The sequence below is a fragment of the Podarcis muralis genome, chromosome 1, assembly GCF_964188315.1.
Source record: "Podarcis muralis chromosome 1, rPodMur119.hap1.1, whole genome shotgun sequence".
NCBI classification, from domain to species: domain Eukaryota; kingdom Metazoa; phylum Chordata; class Lepidosauria; order Squamata; family Lacertidae; genus Podarcis; species Podarcis muralis.
Window position 1 is genome coordinate 43,727,903 of NC_135655.1, and position 21,546 is coordinate 43,749,448.

General features: G+C 42.9%; 1 protein-coding gene and 1 long non-coding RNA gene across 9 annotated transcripts in view; one reads left to right on the forward strand and one right to left on the reverse strand.

The window, feature by feature from the left end:
* The window catches only part of LOC114594157 (MAX gene-associated protein-like), a 25,542-nt gene continuing 3,996 nt past the window's right edge, over positions 1 to 21,546 (forward strand). The window contains exons 1-17 of one of the 8 annotated variants that reach the window (XM_028723484.2): positions 1 to 187; positions 2,274 to 2,432; positions 2,861 to 3,953; positions 6,574 to 7,474; positions 8,543 to 8,633; positions 8,834 to 8,929; positions 10,790 to 10,921; positions 11,992 to 12,090; positions 12,264 to 12,883; positions 13,757 to 13,873; positions 14,744 to 15,047; positions 16,837 to 17,864; positions 18,329 to 18,691; positions 19,030 to 19,139; positions 20,221 to 20,269; positions 20,697 to 20,879; positions 21,371 to 21,482. In XM_028723484.2, the coding sequence (XP_028579317.2) occupies positions 2,932 to 3,953; positions 6,574 to 7,474; positions 8,543 to 8,633; positions 8,834 to 8,929; positions 10,790 to 10,921; positions 11,992 to 12,090; positions 12,264 to 12,883; positions 13,757 to 13,873; positions 14,744 to 15,047; positions 16,837 to 17,864; positions 18,329 to 18,691; positions 19,030 to 19,139; positions 20,221 to 20,269; positions 20,697 to 20,879; positions 21,371 to 21,482 (5,227 nt within the window). In that variant the 5' untranslated portion in view covers positions 1 to 187; positions 2,274 to 2,432; positions 2,861 to 2,931. Of the gene's footprint in view, positions 188 to 227; positions 402 to 515; positions 808 to 2,273; positions 2,433 to 2,501; positions 2,580 to 2,860; positions 3,954 to 6,573; positions 7,475 to 8,542; positions 8,634 to 8,833; positions 8,930 to 10,789; positions 10,922 to 11,991; positions 12,091 to 12,263; positions 12,884 to 13,756; positions 13,874 to 14,743; positions 15,048 to 16,836; positions 17,865 to 18,328; positions 18,692 to 19,029; positions 19,140 to 20,220; positions 20,270 to 20,696; positions 20,880 to 21,370; positions 21,483 to 21,546 lie in introns of those variants that run through there. The other 7 variants (XM_028723476.2, XM_028723503.2, XM_028723457.2 and 4 more) reach the window with 7 other exon arrangements.
* The window catches only part of LOC114594185 (uncharacterized), a 14,768-nt gene continuing 11,459 nt past the window's right edge, over positions 18,238 to 21,546 (reverse strand). Inside the window, exons 4-5 of the long non-coding RNA XR_003705901.2 lie at positions 18,972 to 19,075; positions 18,238 to 18,370 (exon numbers count right to left, since the gene is read on the reverse strand). This is a non-coding gene — a long non-coding RNA (uncharacterized LOC114594185). The remainder of the gene's footprint in view (positions 18,371 to 18,971; positions 19,076 to 21,546) is intronic.

Here is a 21,546-nt window from a genome sequence, read left to right on the forward strand (position 1 = left end):
AGGGAGCGAGCGCCATTCTCCTGGGCAGGTGGGACGAGGCCAGCAGCAGGCGCGCCCCTTTTGCTCCACTTCCCCTCATGCCACCGCCCCCCCCCCCCCGATATCTACATTTACAGCTCCGCCCTGCGGGCTCCCAAGCAAGCCCCACCCCGCGCCTTCCACGGGCCTCGCTCCCAAGCCGACCCAGGTAAGGACCGCAGTCCTCAGGAGCCCCGTCCGAAGGGAGGGGAGGGCGTACACGTGACCGCGCGTCGGCCCGCGCCGTGGAAGCTCTACGTCACGCGAGCGGACGGTCTGTGTCCGCCTGGCAGCAGCAGCAGCACCACGTGTCTGCCTTGCCTCTGCAGCGGGAGGTGTGGGCGCGCGGGGCTGGGGGGCACCTGGGGCGCAGACCCCGCCAGGTAGGCGTGAGGTAAAGCTGCGGGTCGGGGGTGGCGGGCAGCGGAAGGCTCTCCTTCGCGGGCGCTCACCTTCCCTCGTGCCTCCCTCGCCACTTCCAGGCGGTGGGGGGAATGGGAAGAGCCACCGACCATAAACATCCGGAGGGCGGGCGGGACAAAGCCCCGGATTGGCTCCAGGAGAGTGGAAAGGGCGAGCGAGTCGGTCAGAGTTTAGCGCCCGCGTGGCGGATTCATTCCCTCCCACCTCAGGTTTGTTGGTGCGGGAAGTTGGGGTGCAAGTCTCCCTCCCGCCCAATTGAGAGCGAGAAGGGCTGCACTTAGGTTTGGATGTCTGGAGGGACACCTGAGCAGCGCAGGCTGTGGGGCAGGAGCAGGGCTGATTCGACGCAGCGGAAGCCTCCTTGAGGTATTTGGCTGAGGTGCGGGTGTAAAAAGAATGGCAGCAAACCGAAAAGGAGCGAAGCGAGCAGCTTCCTTTGGTAGCTTTCCGTGTTCAGCTGAGTTATTCGCCTGCTGGACGCGGGAAATGCAGCCCCCCCCCCCCGCCCGCGCGCGCAAGAACCGCTGTCTCGTGCGCAAGTCCCTTTTCTTGTCTGCTTAACTCCCTCCTAGAAAAGGATAGCTTTTGCAAAGGCAATGGGGTTAGGTCGCGTGATGCACCAACACGGTACCTTTCTTATGGAAAGAAGATCAACATGAGAGTTGGCCCCTTCTTGATTTGTTCACCTCACATAAACAATTTATGTAGCTCATGGGGAAGGATGTTTGACTGCGTGTTGCTTTACTTTACTATCCCCTTCTGATGCACTAAATATGAACTTTGTGAAACTCAGGACAAAAGAGAGTGTTGGCGTGGGGGTTTGTGCCTTTGGGTACTGTGCACCGATTTACAGCATGAATTCTTCTTGAAAGTTTTGCCTTTGCTTTTTGAAATGCGGTTGATATGTGCTTGTTGGTGATGGGAACTGTTTAATGGGTTTTTTGGAATTGTTCTGATAACTGTGTGTGTGTGTTTGAATGCTTCTTCATGCTGCAGTGGCACAAAGAAAAGAATGAGCAAGGCCTTTGGGTGATGTAGCTCTGGTACTGAGGCTTAAACATGTCAGAAACACAATACAGTGGTACCTCGCAAGACGAATGCCTCGCAAGACAAAAAACTCGCTAGACGAAAGGGTTTTTTGTTTTTTGAGCTGCTTCGCAAGACGGTTTTCCCTATGGGCTTGCTTCGCAAGATGGAAACGTCTTGCAAGTTTGTTTCCTTTTTCTTAACACCGTTAATACAGTTGCGACTTGACTTCGAGGAGCAACTCATAGAACGCGGTGTGGTAGCCTTTTTTGAGGTCTTTAAAGACTTTGGTGATTTTTGAAGCTTTTCCAAAACTTTCCCGACACTGTGCTTCGCAAGACGAAAAAATCGCAAGACGACAAAACTCGCGGAACGAATTAATTTCGTCTTGCGAGGCACCACTGTATCTTAGACATGCCAAGTGGATAAGCTGTTTGGATGCAGAACTGGGACTGGGAGTGTGCATCAAGAAAAGGAAGGCCTGAAGAGATCATGATGGGCTGGGAACTTGCTTTAAAGGAACAAGCTGTTGCAGTGGTACCTCGCCTTACGTACCTCACCATACGAATGCTTCGGGTTACGCTCTCCGCAAACCTGGAAGTAGATGCCCCTTGTTGCGAACTTTGCCGCGGGATACCAGTGGTTTCTGGTTACGAACAGACCTCCGGAACAGATTAAATTCATAACCAGAGGTACCACTGTACTCTACTGGTGTTGGGTTAAAAGTGTAATTGTGTTTTACTATCTGCTTTTGATGGTGTGTATTTTTAATGCCTTTTTAAAATTTGTCTGCTATTTTTCTACAGGGAAGCTGTTATTCTGTAGTTGGTTTGTACATCTAGGGGCAAATATCTTCACCTTCCTGTTGGTGAGAAGGACAAAGGCCAGAGATGTGTGTGAGAGCTAGAAGCTAGAATCAGGCTGAGAGACAGAGCCATGCCTGATTTCTGCTGGAATCTAAGGCTGTGAGTATGGGAGAAGCAAGATCTTGGGATGTTAATACTGTGAGCCCCTTCATTGTAGGCTCAGGTGGTATATAAGTGTAAATAAATGATATATCATAAAGACACCACAGTCTCTGCTGTCCCTCATTCTGCAAAATCGATCTCTGGGTAAGTGCCTGCAACCTCCGGAATCTCTCACCGCTTGGAGATTGGGGTGGTGTGCAACAATGTTATCTGTTCTGACCACCCAATCTTCTAATTAGCTGAAACACCTGGGCCTTGTTTACACATCATATTAAACCTCGGTTAAACTAAACTATGGTTAAATGTGTATGGGTTGGGGCATGCTGCTGAAATCACATGTGCTTTCCTTCTCCACTTATGTTCTTATTTCAAGTCTACTTTTTCTCTGCAAATATTTATTGTGTATTTTGTTGTTTCTTAACAAGGTGGCCATGAGGGAAAGGCTGTCAGAACTCTTGCAACTTCGGAGTTGATATGATAATTTACAACACTGTACATGATGAAGAAGCAACCAATGGCCTTTGGGAATGAGGATGGTGGAAAGGCGTTGGGTAAAGTGCCTGCACTTTACGTTCTCATGAAACAGCCGCAGATCACTGGAAAAGCTGACCAAGGAGACTTAGTTTCAAATCAAGGGGACAATGGCCTTGCAGCACCAGTAAAATTGAAAGTGAAGACCTGCCTTCCAGCAGATTGCACCTCAGGAAGCATTACTGTTACCTTGGACAACAACAATATGTGGAATGAGTTCTACTATCGCGGCACAGAAATGATTCTGACTAAGCAGGGAAAGCGGATGTTTCCATACTGTCGATACTGGATAACAGGCTTAGACTCCAAGCTGAAGTATATCTTGGTTGTGGATATTTCTCCTGTTGACAACTTACGCTATAAATGGAATGGCCATAGTTGGGAGCCCAGTGGGAAAGCAGAACCCCATGTCCTGGGAAGAGTATTCATTCACCCCGAATCGCCTTCTACTGGCCGTTACTGGATGCACCAACCAGTCTCTTTCTACAAACTCAAACTTACTAACAATACCTTGGACCAGGAAGGGCATATCATTCTGCACTCTATGCACCGCTATCTACCTCGGCTACACTTGGTGCCTGCTGACAGAGTCACAGAGGTTATTCAGCTAAATGGTCCTGATGTCCATACCTTCATTTTCCCACAGACAGAGTTCTTTGCTGTGACTGCCTATCAAAACATACAAATGACACAACTGAAAATAGACTACAACCCATTTCTCAAAGGGTTCAAGAAAGCTGGTCTGAGCAGCAGACCTGAACATAAGGCAATGCAAAATGATTGCCCAGAGCAGAAAAGACGTAGAGTTTCTAACTTTACAAGCAGTTACAGGTGTCTTACTGAAGGTGATGTTTGGGATCCAAAGCAGAGAGACCTAGATGCTTCATGTAATGCTTGGAAGATGTATAAATCTTCTTTGGAGAAAAAAACACTTACTCCAGACACAGAATGTGATGAGCCAATATTAAAGGAGGATGTATCTGAATGGTACAGTTACATATCTATCATTATTGGGGATGAGTGATTCCCATCAACTGGTAATTGGAGGCTTACTGCCTGTGATAGTGGAGGTAGAACACAGCGATCATTGCTGGTAGCCATTGATAAACTTGTCCTCTATGTATTTGTCTAATCCTCTTAAAGCCATGCAAGTTGGTGGCCATTGCTACACTTCATGGTAACAAATTTCATAGTTTAACTATGTGCTGTGTGAAGATGTGTTGCCTGTTGCCTGTCCTAAATGGTTTGGCACCATCCTATATTCAGTTTCATTGGATAGCCCCAAGCCATGCAAAATTTTATAGGCTTTTATCGTGTGTGTGTGTGTGTGTGTGTGTGTGTGTTCCCCCCTTACCTTTTCCCTACACTTAAACACCCAAAATGTTGTAACCATTCCAGCCCCATTATGGTAATCTTGGCTGCTCTTAAGTCTTGTGGAAACTGTATGTAGAATACATAATTTTTATGGCGATCCCAAGGAAGGCTGTGGCATGTGGTAAGCAGTTCAAAATGGTTGACAGAAGATGTCACATGATGCCGTTTGATGGGTGGATGAAGTTTATTAGAAATGGCTTGGTTGGGTATTTTGGAGATGTGTTTTGGGCCATATTAAGACTGCAGATGAGATCTTCCCCACCAATGAGTGCCCTGGCCTCCCTGCACCGCTTTCTGACTCACTTAGTGTTAAGTGTGCTTATGTCGTTCCTTTGATGCTATTTGTATCTGTTTTCACTGTCAATAGCATGCAGAATTGAAGACGGGGGCTAAAAAAATTAAAGCTCTGTGAAAGTACCAGCTCAAATTATCATACTCTTACAATAGTGAGATGCTGGGAAGAAATGGAAGGTGGATATTGTCGTTTCCCCTTACTTCTAAAACTCTGCTGTGGCATGTGATTGGCTGCAGCCAGATACAGAAAGTCAAGATAAGTGGTTGCTTTCGCCAGCATGGCATTTTGTATCTAATGCAGTCTACCTGGTGTGTGTGTGTTTTCCTCTGTGCCATATTGGTGTGAGTTGTAGTCCTAGAAAAAGAAGGTGGTAGTTGCCACCTAATACATGATCAGAATACTGATGGGCATTAGAGTTCTTTAATGTTGTGCTAGAATTCAGAGGGGTCAGATTGAAGTCCCAGCAGTATCCGTTTAAAGTGGTAGCTTAAAGAAGTAACGTTTAATGATTTCATTAGTAAGTGCGTGCGCAGGCTTGGGAGTGCAGGAAATAGGTTTAATTAATATGACAATAATATTAAGTAAAGTAGGCTCTTTGATCCAGAGAGACCCACATCCAATTAAGTGTGCATAGGATTGGAGCATAAAGGGAACCTGCATGTAGATGCACTTTGCCAGCTCTATGCTTGTCACTCTCCAAGTGCCTGGCAGCCAGCTGGCTGCAGTTCCCAGCTGACTGTTGGGCGCTTCGGAACCCAGTGTAAGTGATTTTGACAGGTAGGCAGGATGACCAACCTATCTATCATGTGGCATCATACAGATGTCCTGAGATTGACAGGTAGGTTGTCCTGCCCATATGTCAAAATTGATCCACAGGGTGTGGCCAGGTCAAAATCTGACCTGTAGGATCAAAAAAGTTCCCCCATCTCTGATTTAAATAAATACAGTGGTACCTCGGGTTAAGAACTTAATTTGTTTCGGAGGTCTGTTCTTAAACTGAAACTGTTCTTAACCTGAGGTACCACTTTAGCTAATGGGGCCTCTGGCTGCCGCTGCACCACCACCGCACAATTTCTGTTCTCATCCTGAAGCAAAGTTCTTAACCCGAGGTAATATTTCTGGGTTAGCAGAGTCTGTAACCTGAAGCGTCTGTAACCTGAGGTACCACTGTAAATGCTAAACTAAAGCTGGCAGTCAGCCCCATTCTATGCATACTTACTTAAAAGTAATTATTTCCAGGTAGGTACATGAGGCCAAAATTCTATGCATGCTTAATTGGGAGAAGGTCTCACTGGAACTTACATCCAAATCAACCAAAAGAAGATGGGAATACAGAAGGAAATAATTTTGTGACACTAAAATAAAATTTGGTCTGAGTTTATAGCACCCAGAGAGACTATAGCATCCAGAGAGCCAGTGTGGTGTAGTGGTTAAGAGCGGTGGACTTGTAATCTTTTGAACTGGGTTCGCGTCCCCGCTCCTCCACATGCAGCTGCAGGGTGACCTTGGGCTAGTCACATTTCTCTGAAGTCTCTCAGCCTCGCTCATCTCACAGAGTGTTTGTTGTGGGGGAGGAGGGGAAAAGGAGATTGTTAGCCGCTTTGAGACTCCTTAGGGTAGTGATAAAGCAGGATATCAAATCCAAACTCTTCATCCAGCAAATGTATTGCTTTAGAAAATATATATGGTATCACAGGTAACCTGAATGATGTATGTATTGATTGATGGATAAAGGAAGGCTGATTTACTTTCACACTAGTAATGGAAGCTGCTAAAGCTATATATAAACTGCACAGCCATTAAGGTTTTGCATTACTAAGCAATAACAGATACATAATCTTTATACAAATGCATTATAAACTGGACAAAATAAATTTATTAGGATATTATTTAATTTCTGCAATTACATTGATCTAGTTTTTGTTTTCCTTTCTCCAGTCCAACAGCTTGTGAAAGGGATTGCCGTGTGAAATCACAGCTGAACTCAAATGATGATATCCGTATATCCATTAAAGATAAGCCTGTAGATTACTATGTTTATGGGCCAAGGGTACATACAGAGAGTATACTCATGAACCGGGAAGGCACTGATAAAGCAACAGAAAAATATTTCTGTAGAGATAGAAACAAGATTTCAGAGACACAGTTGGAGAAAAACTGTGATGAAATAGGAAGAAGAGAAGTGGACCTTGGATCCTACAAGCAACCACAGAGTGTTGCCAAAGACAAAACTTTAAAATTGGGTAGTGGGACAGTGCCTGATGCCTCCTTAAAGTGCTGTGGTACCACCAAGAATATGACCATCTCTGTTCTTGAAGCTCTTTTGTCTTCTTATAAGACACAGAAGTCTTCTTTGAATCATTCAGTAAATTCTTTGCCTGTCTGTTTTGAAAATAACAAACTAGCTAGCCCGCTTAAAGTTGTGGAAGCAAAACATAAAGAACTTCATTTCAGAAGCAATAACACAGAGAAATGCTATTTGGGCAAAGATGCGCCATGGATAAATACTGAAACATACAGCAACCATATGGTAACCAAAAAAGCAATGAGTTTCAACCTCTTGCCCCCTACGTCAACCAAATTTATTCATGGAGGAAAAGAGAAAAATGTAGTCAAGAAGGCTGTGTTGGGAAGGGGTCTTGATAAGAAAGCAGATTATGTGTTGTTTGGTCCACCTAAAAGAGGAAGACCGCGTAAAGTGATTGAGACTGAACCATCCCTGAAATTCACAGCAAAGTCTGCTATGACAAGCAACGTGGGACCAGATTTTGCCAAGCCAGAGCTCGTGCTTGATTACGAGGATATAGATGGAGTCCTCTTTGCATCCTTTGCATCAAAGGTAAATCTATCATTTAAATTTAATATTGTGTAGCATAGTTTATACTAGACAGATTGAAAGCTAAATGTGCATTTCTTTTTTTAATTGTGAAAATTGCAGGTTTGGGGTGGCGGGACCTCTATGCTTTGACGCTCACGCTCTTCAGTTTCAATAGCTCTGAATGTGAGTGTCTAGACCATGTTGGGGATCATTAGGAACGGAATAAAAAATAAAATTGTCAATGCCATAATCCTTTTCTATAAACCTGTGATGCAACCGTATTTGGAGAGTTCTGTGTACGGTTGTGTTCGCACCTCAAGAAGTTGGGAAAGGGCAACCAAAGTGGGGACTGTGGCAGCTCACTGATAAGTTACAACATTTGGGGCTTTTAGTCTAGTAAAAGCATGGGTTAAGAAGGGATGTGATGGGTGTGTGTAAAAATTATAGTGTGGAGAAGTGGACAGGCAGGCTTCTTTCTCCCTCTCAGAATACTTAGAACCCAGAGCAATCCAATGATGCTCAATGTGGGAAGATTCGAGACAGACAAAAGGAAATACTTCTTCATTCAGTACATAGTAAAAACAACGGAATTTTCTGTTACAAGATGAAGTGTGGATGGCTTTAAAAGGGTGAATTTGTGGAGGAGAAGGCGATGTTACTGACTTATATATTAACTCCAATATCAGGGGAAGTGTGCATTTGGGCTTTTCATAGGCATCCAGCACACTAGACAAGATAGGCCTCTGGTCGAATCAGCAGGGTGTTCTTTTTATGTACTTGTGACCTTGCCTTTTGTATGTGATCATGCAGAATTTAAAATCCAGACCATTTTATTCAGCTCTAGTATGTATTAAATCTTGTTAATATTATTTGACTCTTGGTAGGGTGTCTAGGCCAGTGTTTCCCAACCTTGGGCCTCCAGCTGTTTTTGGACTACAACTCCCATCATCCCTAGCTAGCAAGACCAGTGGTCAGGGATGATGGGAATTGTAGTTCAAAAACAGCTGGAGGCCCAAGGTTGGGAAACACTGGTCTAGGCCACTTTTGCTTAAGCATTTAACACTTATTGTAGTCCCTCTTTATGCACAGGAAGTTCTTGATAAACACAGACTTGATAAAATTGGGGGAAGAGAAGGACTACAGAATGGAGAAGCTTCCTTCCTGACTACATATGATTCAGGTACTCTTGACACTGCATAATTGAGATGGGGCGGCCTTAGTGCAGGAGAAATTAAGACTGCTAAGCAAACAGTAGGGTTTTTTTAATAAAAAAAGTATCACATTCTTACCATTTGTATGTTAGAATATGATACACATTATTTTTTTTGTATTTGCATTTGTATTTGTATGTGTCAATAATACTTTTTTGTTCCATGACAGACTCTCAAATAAACCTGCAACTTCTGGAAACAAAGCTCTTAGAAGATTTGAAGTCCTTCAGGCACAGACAAGTGATACATCCTAGTCTTCAAGAAGGTATGTTATCAGCAATAGATTCCGCAGCTGCTGTGATAGTTATCTAGAGCAGCACCTAACAAAACAGTTCGGCTAGCACAGTTTCGGCCGTGCAACATAACTTCTCATCCCTCTCCTCTCTTCATGCCACACCAAACAAAATGCTCTGAAGGGTTGAGGGAGAACCATAACTGATTTCAGGGGAATACAGAGAGGGGAGAGGGAAGTTCCTCTGCACAGCCAGAAGTGACTGAGCTAGTAGAACAGTTTAGTTCGATATCACCCTTAGAACATAGTATTCAGATATTGTTTCTCATGTGTGTGCTCTGTCGTCTATTCAGCTAAATTTTGATGCAATGTGCAGTGGTCCCTTGGTTTAAGACCAGCTTAGTTTATGAACAACTTGGATTAAGAATGCTGCAAACCCGGAAGGTGGTGTTTTGGTTTGTGAACTTTGCCTTGGAAGCAGAACATGATCCGCTTCCTGTTGAGTGTGTTCCATTTGTAAATTGAGTCCCCTGCTGCTATGGGAAAGCATGCCTTGGTTTAAGAATGCTTTGGTTTAAGAACAGACTTCAGAACGGATTAAGTTCATAAACCAAGGTACCACTGTATTAATGAATGCTGCCCACATTCGTATTAGAGCCCTTCACCTGTGCTTGAGGGCATTGGTGGCTTATAGATTCTCTCAGAGGTCGCCAACCTTTTTAAACTAGTAGCACATTTCGAATTTTGAGAGTGCTGGGGGCACCAGTCATGAAATGGCTGATGTGGGGAGCATGACACAACCCAAACTGGAGAGTACCGGTGCAGTGAAGCTCTTATAATAATTGCATTTCCATACTAGAGAAGTCTTTACCTGAATTTCTGCCCGTCACAAGAACCATGTTTTTCTCAAATGCCAACCCTAAATCAAAGCCTAGGCTGCTATCAGTGAACCCACTTACCCAAGAGTAAGCTCTAGTAAACACAGAAACTTACTTCTGAGTAGACTTAAATACCATTGTGCTTTAAGTTAACTATTCAGCAAATTCTTAATGAATGTCAGGTTTTTAGTTCCTGTACAGCAGACCTCAACCTCTTTGTGAAGTTTTCACATTTGCCTTTTCGAGGAAGTAGGGATATTTAATGTCTACCCACTCTTATTTGCTGCAGTATTTGCAGAAAATAACTCCTAGGGTCTACAGAATCAGACAAACACCCTATAGGAAAGGTGCATCCTCGTTGCTAGGTTAAAACAAAAGACAAACTAAGGAGATTTCAGTAGAAAATAAGACGGGAGCAGAAAAATTACACTACAGTCGTACCTTGGTTGTTGAACTACACTGTTCTAGGAGTCTGTTTGACTCCTGAAACGGTTCGAAAACCAAGGTGTGACTTCCGATTGGCTGCAGGAGCTTCCTGCACTCAATTGGAAGCCGTGTTGGATGTTCAGCTTCTGAAAAAGGTTTGCAAACCGGAACACTCATGTCCAGGTTTGCGGCATTCAGGAGCCAAAACATCCGAGTACCAAGGTGTTCAAGAAGCAAGGTACGACTGTGTATAGGAAGTGAAACAGCAACTCTTTAGGACCCATGGATTCCTGCTACCCGGTGTCTAAACAACTCACTTATCAATCACAGCTCTGACTTGCTCCTTGGCCAAAAACACTGAGAGGTAGGAGGAGCCATGGTGACTCATTTCAAATGAATTACTTAGAAGGGTATTTACACATTTTGTTTTATACCTTTCTTTTTAAGAGGGCTAGAGACATTTACGAAAGCTCAGAGTTTGGGAGGCCTGCCCGCAAAGACTTTCATGTGTGCTAGTTTGGCAACCACTGGCCACCCTACCTTTCTTCATGCTTGTAAAGATCTCTAACGTGGGGTATTCTTCTTCTAGTGGGACTGAAGTTGGGTTCCGTGGACCCAACACTTAGCATTGACCTGAAATATTTGGGTGTGCAGCTTCCCTTGAGACCTTCAAAGGATTATGTATTTGGTGAAAACCAAGTGACAGATCTCAGTTGTCAAGGTAAATATAATGTATCTTTTTGAAATGTTAGAATGGTAAGCAGAGTCCATAAAACCTGGCTGCCCTTTGTTGGCCAGCCAGATATTATGAGAGTTTCACTTCACAAGTCATGGGGTTTCACTTCTGACCTTGTGCTGCATCACAGAACGAGGTCAGGCACAACCCGTGCTCTCCATCTGAGCTCCAGGCTGTGGGAATATTCTGGCCCTCTTCTCCAGCTTGAGACAGGGAGATGGCAGGGTATGTTGTCCGCACAGTTGCATTTCAGAGAGTCTTGGAAGCCTAGTGCAATGGAGAGGGCAATCCATGTCCCCCTTTCTAGTTCCTGCTGGAGAGGAAGACTGGAGCTTGAAACTTCATGGCAAACAGCAGTCTCGGCACTCCCAACTCCAGAAAGCAAGGCTGGGGCTTGTTGGTTTGCAAACTTTTTTTTTAACCCATTCATTGTATTTTCTATGTACAACCATTGTCTTAGTAAATTACATTATCACCGCACCATGCGAACAGTATAGAACAAAGCTATAAATTATGTAAATTGTGCATCATTAGGTCTGACTGTTCAGACGAGACTTTGTGGGGGGTACATACATTTTGCCACCATATTTTTGAGGTGTTTGGAGTGCTTTGGAGGTGGAACACCAAAACAACCCTCAGATTTCTTCCCAACCTTAAAGCTTGAGAGAGATCGTGCTTGCAGCTGTGCTGGGCTTCATTCAGCCGTGTTCCAAAGTGCTGTGCAGCTGTAGGGAAACTCCTCTCTCCTCTCTCTCTAGATCCAAGTTTGGGAGGAAGGCTAAGGTTCATCTCTGGAGGAAAATGGAGTGCTCTCTATAGTATGTGCAACTGTAGAGCCCTCTGGGAATGAAGGACGTGACTGTTATTATTTTAATTATTTTCTAGAAAAAATTTTTGGTGAATTAACTTTGCTATTACTCAGACCCTTGTTGCCCGTTGAGTACCCCTTTCAGTAAATGCATGTGATAATTAGTTTTTAGTTGAATATATATACCTTTTATAGACAGGAATATTGTGCCTCGTTAATAAACCTGCTTTGCTACCTTCATTTCTAGATACCGCCGTTTCCTTCATTTCCAAGACTGGGAAAACCAATGATTTTAGAAAGATAAAAGGCTGGCAAGGAAGACTTAACAACACTTCTAAGCAGGAAGGTAGGACATTGGTTTTGTATATATTTTCCCTTCATGATGCTGCAGAAAGGAGATCTTTTGATAATTTTTAGATAAACTTTGGTGAGTTTCCTTTTCTGCCAGAACTGGGATTGATGTATTTTCGGAGGTTGTGTTTGACTTCTTTCTCTATGTCATATTCTGGATTAATTCAGGTAGCATTTTAGAGGACTCACTGAAGAACCGATCTGCCTTCTGCAGTGATAAACTGGACCAATATTTGGAAAGGGAAGGGAAGCTAATGGAAAGCGTGGGATTCTCTTCAAGCTTGTTTAGTTATCCCATGGATTGCCGGATTCCATCCAAAGGCACCAGCTGTGTTCAAGCCCTTGATAAAGTTCCAGAGAAGAAACCCATCATTACTCCATCCAGCACTTACGCTTTCAAGCCTCTTTCTCTGCCTTCCATTTTTAGAAGGAGAAGAAAAACTAAGAATAAACAAACAACTTTTCGAGGCAGGGTAAAATCTTCCAAAAAGTTTACAGTGCCTTCAAAGCAGGAGCATGATTTCTCTGCCTTAGAAAACATCAATAGGTCTAGATCATATAGCCAAGCGGATGACAATGTGCATGTGCCAGAATTTGATGGAAACATCCAGAGAAAGCAAATAACTGCGCATCAAGCACAGCAGCCAAAACAGAGTAGCTGTCCACTGCATTTATCTCAGATGAAACTGATGGAGCTGGAGGATTGTGCTTTGAGGGATGGGAAGCCACAAATCTGTATTACTGAAGAATGGGCAGACGTTTCTCTGGATACTTTGATCATCTCTCAGGTAAGCTTCAATAATCTTTACCATTTAGTCATTGGTTAGATATGCATATGCTAGAAATGGACCCACGTACTCACAAGTTATTTTTCTTTTGCAATCCTTTTTTGACTATTTTGCAGGAGGTGGGGAAGGTATACGTCATTGGTTTTTGGAAAAAGCATGAAAAACAAAGAGAAATACATAACTCAGTATACATATCTGCTGCATAGTAAATAAGTTACATCCAGAAATTACAAGGCAAAACATGTCCATTTCTATTTCATTTTTATATGACCACCATGTCCTTGCAGATCATCTGCAAAATTCAGATGGGCCATTAGGATTTCTTATTTCTGTTTCACATGCAATGTAACTGGCACAGTAAGATTAGCGTAAGAAAAGAAAGGAACTTCTATTGTCTTCATGCATTAGAATTATTCATAAGTTCACGGTGTGTGACCTGTAACTTCTGGGATTTGTTTTCACATTTCTAAACCAATTTAGGGTTGTATTCAGGTGATGTCTGGCTCACAGTAGACCCATTGAAATATACAAACCTAAGTTAGTAATGTCCATGAATTTCAAAGGGTTTAGTCTGAGTAGGAGCAGGACCAAATATCACTATGTGCACATATGACTGCTATACATCCACACATTGAAGTACTTCAACACAAACTTCATCCTTGTTTTAAAATATTGCACTACCCTGCTCTGCTACAAAGTACTCAGAACCACAGAATCATGGGATTGTAGAGTTGAAAGGACCCTGAGGAACAACTAGTCCAACTTCCTGCAATGCAGGAATATTGTCATTTTAAAAATATATAGATATATATTGAGTTGATACTCTGTGCTCAGATTCAGGTAAAAATATGGTGACATTAATTTATTTATAAGCAGGTTCCGGTGGAGTTAATGGAATTGGAAGGTCGTGCATTGCAGAATGGGAAGCCACGGACTTGCATTACCAAAGAGCGAGCAGACCTATCTCTAGCATCTCTGCTTAGCCCTCAGGTAAGTTGAAATGGCCGTTTCCTTTGCCTTCCCTTGTAACTCTCATGGAGGAAAAGGCTGTCATTGCCTTCTCGTCGCGATAGCTATGCTTTGTCTCCACAGCTGGAGGCAGTACAGTAATGCTTCCAAGTACCAGTTGCTGGAAACCACAGGTGGGAAAGAGTGCTCTTGTACTTGGATCCTGCTTGCACATTTTTTCACGGGCATCTCGTTGGCCACTGTGAGAATGGGATGCTGGACTAGATGGGCTGTTGGCCTGCTACAGCACGCTCTTCTTATAATTACAGTTTGTTCGCATTAATGTCCTATAAAAGACCAATCCTGGCAGGGGGAGGTGGGATTCTAATGTTCCCCATGCACAAGACAATCCATTTTATTCAACAAAAAGTGTCTGGTAAGTCTCGCGAGACTGCTTTGAGATTCTGAATCAACAATCTAGTGAATGACCCTTGTGGAACTCTTAAGCAAGACTGCTGCTTGCAGAATGATGCTCAAATCGGCTTGCTTTAGCCTGCTTAGAAGAACTTCTGTGATCAGACTCTAAACAGTAGTATAGTAAGAACAGAAGAAACAAATGAAAACTGCACAGGACATTCCTCTTTTTTCCTGATAATCTTGAACATTAATGCTTCCGTGTTCTGTGTTTTAAAAGGCTATTGGATGTTAGCTTTCACTTTCTGTTACACACGGGGTACAATCCTGTTTCCCTTCATCTTTTGTGCATTTTTATACCATCCAGTTGAGGACAAGGTATAAATTATGTATCATAAAGTGTTGTGTAATTGATCTTATACCCTACATTTGTTCAAAATTTGTTGTGTCTAGGCTCTTGCCTAAATTCTTGAGATACATATTTGTATATTCTTTCAGCCTTCACTCAAAAGCAAGCCTACCTGTAAGATAACCAGCAGCCAAGATCCAGCAGCACACAGTGGCACCTGCCAGCTTGGGTGTGTCTGTGCTAGTTTAGCTTCTGGGATGTGCCAGCCTGCACCTTCCTGCAAGACAGAGTGCACATTCGATTGTCTGAAGAAAAGGGTGGCCCTGTTAAAGGGAGTTTCTGTGCACAAGAAAAGCTTGAAGAAATATTTATGTGAAATTATTGAATGCTGCGACGGAAAAAGGGATTGGAAACTGGATCATGTTAATAAACAGATGAGAAGCAATGATGAATGTAAGTCTTACTAGAAAAGTGTTCGAAACATTTTCAAAACCTTTTTTTCTGGGAGTTTGGGGAATAAACATTCTGGACTATCCAGGTGTGTTAAATCTTGACTTACTGTTATCAAATATAAATGGAAACTGCAACAAAATGTTGCCATGGTTTCTCTGGTAAAACATCTGATTATTATTTCTTTTGACTCCCCCCCCTTTTATGTGCCTTTTTCTTCCCGTCACACCCTGTGTGTTTGTGTGCTTTGTTGCTGGTTTTTTTTTTACCGTGTGTGTGTGTGTGTGTGTGTGTGTGTGTACTATCTTAGGTTGGGGATAAATAAGCTGCTTTTGGAGCACTCACACATTCATTCTAAGCCATGGTTTGTGTGAACCAGGCTGGTGTGGTGACCTGACGTTATTTCAGTGATATGGTTCCATTTCTGTTTTATTTGTGCGTTCGGAATATCCTTGCTAGGGGAGTCATGGATTTCTAAATGTCACTCGCTACGTCTTCTTTTTTTAGTCTTAGATGAGGGTGGAGGGACAGAGAAGGTGCCATGCCTGCCTTTTAAGTTTCTGTGATCAGCAGTGAATTAGAGGACTGTTCCTCCAACATCTGCCCTACTGGCACCCTTTAGTGCTGAACCCTTACACTCCTGGCTTCCTCCCATGGGTGAGCACCCAGTCATCCTACAAATTTCATCCACTCTGCTCTCCCATCCATCTCTGTGGCATGGATTTCCCCTACCTTTTCTCTTGCTCCGTTTAGGATGCTTTTCACCACTGAGGGTATTGCCGCTTATTGCATGTTTCAGTCTTTCCTCCCCTGTCTCCCACATGAAAGGATGCACGTACAATTGTCATGTTACTCTTTGTGGTGGGCTTATCCATTTTTTGGAAGTTTTATATATATATATGCTGGACCTGCAACACAAGGGCCTATTTACAGTGCTATTTTTCTGGAAAAAGAGGCCCAAACTCACCATGAGCACCTCCCTTGTTCTCTTAGAATGGCAATGGCTAGAATGTATTAGGCTTGATTCGGTTTGCCTGCATTTTATGACTCCTACGCTGCATTCCTTTCCTATCTGACCCTGAAAGTGCCACAGATGGTCACTCAGGGTGTTTTGCTATGTCTGTTTTGAGTGAAATCCGGCATCTCCTTGAAAGTTTCCAAGGAACAGATAGGGACGGGAATGTCGAACAACCCTGTTGAAGGCCTGGTTGCTAAGGAAACAGTGATAAAGTAGGAAATGGCCTGAGCAGTTAGAGGCATCCCAAGGTAATTGAGTGGGTGATGGAGCCATGCGTGTTTTACTTCTCATGACCTTTCTTGATGTATGTAGAAGGATGTCTAAGAGTGTTTTGATATTTTATTCTTCGTGTGCTGTACACATTCGCAGTCCTTATGAAGCCTTCTTTAAAACACCTTTCATTTTTTTCCTTCAGTTTTTTTGGCATCTGCATACTTCAGGGAACCCCTAAGCACATGGATCCCTCCCTTCCCTCATGGGCTACAAAACAAACGCCACTCTTGACTGAGGATGGGTAATGGAATGATTTCAAAAAGAATGCCACTTTCAGTGTCTTCTTTGTTGCGCTAAATTTCAAAGCTCTCGCTTTCCCCCACTTTGATATCAATTGGAGTCTTGTGATGTGACCTTCGCTCCTACTTGTTGCTCCTTTCCCCGCTTTTGCCTAGTTTATTATTTACTAGAGGTAAAATGAACAGCACAGGATTTGTTTCAGTTCTTTCGCTGCTATTCCAGTGATTAGAGCATTAAAGCTGCTTGTTGTCTTTCCTTCAGCAGTCTGTAGTGCAGAGCCAGACCAAGCTGTTACGGATTTGCCATTGCGGGTGAAGGAAGAAGGGGACATGTTTATTCCTGACAAAAGTGCAACTGCTACAAAGACTGCTCCAGACGACGTGGATGCAGGGGGAGAATTATTAAGTGGGGAACCTTTATTGCATCCTGACATTCCATCAGACGCCATATTGGCAGACCATTCATATGTTTGCAGGAAGCCAAGTAAGACAGTTAAAGTGACTGAGAGAACTGAGAAGCAGCATGTGAGGTACCTTGAAGGTATGTCAGATGAGGCTGAAGATGGTTTGCAAACTGACGTTCCTGTGTGTGACACATTACAGAAAAGCCCCACACGTCAGGAAGAGGCTCCGCATATGAAATGTTCAAATGGGGAGCAAACACACATTGCCCAAATGCAAAGGCCCATGACTGATTCGGAAGGACCTAAGCAGACACAGCCAACATTGTTTGGTAAACTGCAGCGGATTGTAAGCATGAGCCATACAGAAAAGCAGCAGCAGAAAAGGGCCAAATCTCTTCAGAGTCGGCAGCAAAATCAACATGACTTTGAACTGCTAAGGAGGCACTGGAAAGAGAGGGGTGACTCCATGCAAATAGAAAATGTCAAGGAAACAGAGAGAGGAGAGCTTGAGATCAGCCGTACAAGGGACCAGAATCACACACCAGGAAAGAAGTGTGTGGATAGTGCCCAAGAATATCTTCCTAACAGTAGTGCTAATGTTCAGGAGAACTGTAACATTTCTTGCTATAAAAAAGGTCTTTCTGGTTTACGGGGAGAGAATCAAGCTTTTAAGGATGACCTTGCTGAGCCCAACAGAACTTGGAGCAAATCATCCCAGAATCCAGTTGCTAAATGCTTAGGAAAAAATGCATCTAAAACCAACTATTGGGAAAATGGTCCTATGTCATTTGGTATCACCAAGGATGATATAGGAAATGGTGAAAAAACAGATGATTCTGCAGAGGAAGATATTGATGGGAGTTCTGACCACCAGATTGAAACACTGGTGAGCATCCCACACCCCTTTAATTTGTAAAACAAATCTGGCAGCAAAATGTTTTTACTATAACACAATTTATTTGCGAACCATGGAAACCACTGTGACCAGTTGAGATTGCTGCTGTCACTTGCCTTGGATCTTTGGGTCCAAGGTGTGTGCGTAAATTTTCTACTGTTTGCCTTTCCTTAACTTCTCTTTATACTAATTTCTCCAGTTTTACCATCCAAACTTAACTTTCCTCACAGAATTTGAACTTCTTGCAAAAATTCTGTTCTTGAGAATTTAACTTCCTCTGTGGTTAAAAAGTGTGTAAATATTTTCATGACTCAGTCAGAAATTGGAGTGTATGGAGTCTTGACAAATGCCACAGATGAGTTTTGTTTTGTGGTATTAGGCTAACTACAGTAGTTCAGTTTCCAGAGCTGAAAAACGTTCCAAACTCCACTGTCCATCTTGTTGTATCCCTCCAGGTAAAGAATACCAATTGGCAAGGAGAGTGCAGTTCTGTCAAGCTGGAAGAAAAAATACCACATTTGAAAACGGTGGAGGCCAAAGAGTCAGAAATCACAATATACAATACCAAATTAAAAGAAAATAAGTTGCCAGCACCTCCTTCAGAGTTCCATACTGAAAGTATCATATTTGAGAGTAGTGCTACTACTTCAGAGATGGTAAAAAAGAATGCAGAAATTGTAGAGCGATTATCCAGTGATGCTCCCATCTTCCATCCTGATGCTGTATCGTTAGATCACACCTATAGCATTACAGCGATGTACAACAAGGAACATCATGTTAACTGTCCTGAAGAAGCTCCAGGTGATACTTCTCAATCGGTAAGACTCAATTTGTTACTTAATCTTCAGAACACCAAAGTTAAATAATTATACATGTTAACAAGTTGTTGCAACTTTACATTAAAACAATGGTCTTTATTACCATTCTTCAGTTATACCCTGAGCAGCTGTAAACATTAATGTTTGAGCAATAGGCCACGTTCCATGTCACAATATAGCCAATGGTTTACCATGAACACACCTGTCTGTGCTGGTTGCCTCCTTTCTGCTAGCACATGGAAGAAACACACCACATTCTGAGTTTGAAATGAAACATTACCTGACTGGAGCTTCTCTGCAGGACTGACTTTAACTGCCTTTTTAATGTTCTGTTTCAGAATGGAAGGGACTCCAGTCAAGGTGACAAGAAAATGAACACTGAACCTGGAGAGTTTTCAAAGAAAAGTATTATTACTACAGCAGCTCATGCCCTACTTCCTAGACAGTTGTAAGCAAGTTTTTTTAAGCAACAACCACAACAAAGACACACCAGCAAATGGATTTTTAGCATAGTGCTATTTTTTATTATGTTTAGCAGATATAGTTAATTTTAATGCAGTCCAAGGCTCTGCTCTGTGGTTTATTTGGTTCACATAGTGAGACTTTGCAATGATGCATCACCCAGAAGCCCTTTTTAAAATATACTTAGCTCATAACCTTTAGGACAGGACTGGGGAACCATTTTGGCTGGAAAGGTGGCCTGCCCTCTGAACCACTTTTCAAGGATACGATGTAGAATGTCAAGCTTTGCAACCAGAGCTTAAATTCAGCCCTTTTTGACCCCTCTACAGAGCCCTTCCTCTTCCAACCCAGAGCAATCAAGCAGATAGCTGAAGGGCTGGATTCACTGATTGAGAAAAGAAATCTAATGTCTCATAAGAAACTGCAACTACACAGCAGACTGGGCACCTTGATTTGTAATGTGGGAATTCCTTCCTGCTATGGCTTTATACAAGGGTGGACACCCTTGTAGGCTAAATTTATTCTGTGGTAACTTGGCTTGATGGTAGACCACTTGCTTGGTATGAAAAAGATTTTTGACATCTCCACTTAAAAGAATCAAGAGATCAGAAAACCTCAGCCTGGGACCAGTCCTGGGCTAGATGGGCAAATAGCCTGATGTGCTGTTTCCTAATCACTAATGTTAGTACTGAAAGATTAAATTTTTAAAAATAAAAAATATTATCAGCTTATTGGGGCTATATAGGACACCTTTAATTTGTATGTTAGTTCAAATTATATTTTTGAGAGTACTAAGAGCCTAAGATGTGCTGTTTCAGGCAACCTTTGGTTCATTCATTTGTTTACTTCAAGAGACTGAGTAGCATGCAGAGCAGAGTGAGAAAGCAAGAAGGGCACAGCAGAAGGAGGGGACAGAGCAGGGACATTTCCTGTGTGACCAGAGCACAACTTCCTGATCCTTTTGGCACAAAGAAAGTTTTCTTGCAGTTTTGGTTGAGGTTAAGCTATTATCTGAGCCAGATTGACTTGTGCAACTAAACACAACTTCTCTTTTTAAATCCTTCTAGGCATCTTACTCATGACTCTTCAAGTAAAGTGATGGAAAAGTCCCCTAAGGTGAATATACATTTCTTTTCTACTGTTGTGTCTTTGTGGTGTGTGTATTCCAGCTGAAATATACATTGACTGGTAGTGGGTTGTTGTTGTTGTTTTTAATTACTTAAGGGCATTGTTTGTTTTATGCGCGTGCCATGAGTCAGGATTAGTAGTCAGGCCCTTTTCATTCTCCCCATCCCCCTTGGTGACCCAAGTGAGAATCCTAGCTGTTGCGCAGTAGCCTGTGTGGCTCCTTTGTTTTCCAGTGTTGCACCTTCAAAACCAAACAGCTGTTTAGCTTATTCATGCATTCCCATCCAGCATCTGGCTAGCTTTGTGGTGACATGCAGAAGCCTAGGTTTGGGAGATAATATAAAATCCCAAGTATTTATACCAGTCACTGTATATTTTTTTCCTGTATGGTGAAAGTGCTGTTTCTTGTCCACAGCCGTCTGGACTCTGGAAAAGAGAACCAAAGAATTGGACACAAAGCATGACTTCTTATCGCCCAAAACACACAGCAGATGAACAGCGTCGGCGTAAGGAAATGCAAGAACTCTTTGAAAAACTGCAGGGAGCCTTGGGATTGCAGAGCACTCCCAGAATTGCCAAGCGCATCCTCCTCGAGCAGGTAGATGGTTCATCATTTAGCTGTATGTGGAAGGAAATGCCTCTTCATCAAGAGGAGAACTTGATTTTTAACAGCAGCAAGATGAAAAATCTTAAATTGAAAGATATAAAAAAGAGAGATACAAATGTGTGTTTTTTTTGGGGGGGGGGGTGTTCCAACGTGCCACAGCAACTCAGCTCCATGTTGGACAAATGCATCTGGCTTAATTTTCTTTCTCTGAGTACATTAGCCAATTAACTTGGCACATTGCCAAGATAATTATTTCCACCAATAGCATTTTTTGCCTTGTCTCCTCTGTCCCCAGCTGAAGCTTGCTATCCTAATATACACAAAGGCCCTAATATTTTTAATGCAGCTGATTCGCTAACATGTCTGCAAAGTTTCTGCCATTGCTTTGTTTTTAGGGTGCTTTAAGAGTAGAGAAGAGAAGCTGGTTTCCCCCCCTCTGTATTGCTCTGGAATGTAAAAATGACCTCTTTGTCCCTTTCCAGGCCACTGAAGATATCCAGAGGCTAAGAGATCAGGCAGACCAATTGACAAGCCACAAGAAGTTCCTGTTGTGCAAGCGCAACACCCTGATTCGTAAAGTGTCTGCACTCTCAGGTGAGATGACTTCATGGACAGGTTTTCTTAAAAAATAAACAAAACCAAACATACATGTAGATGA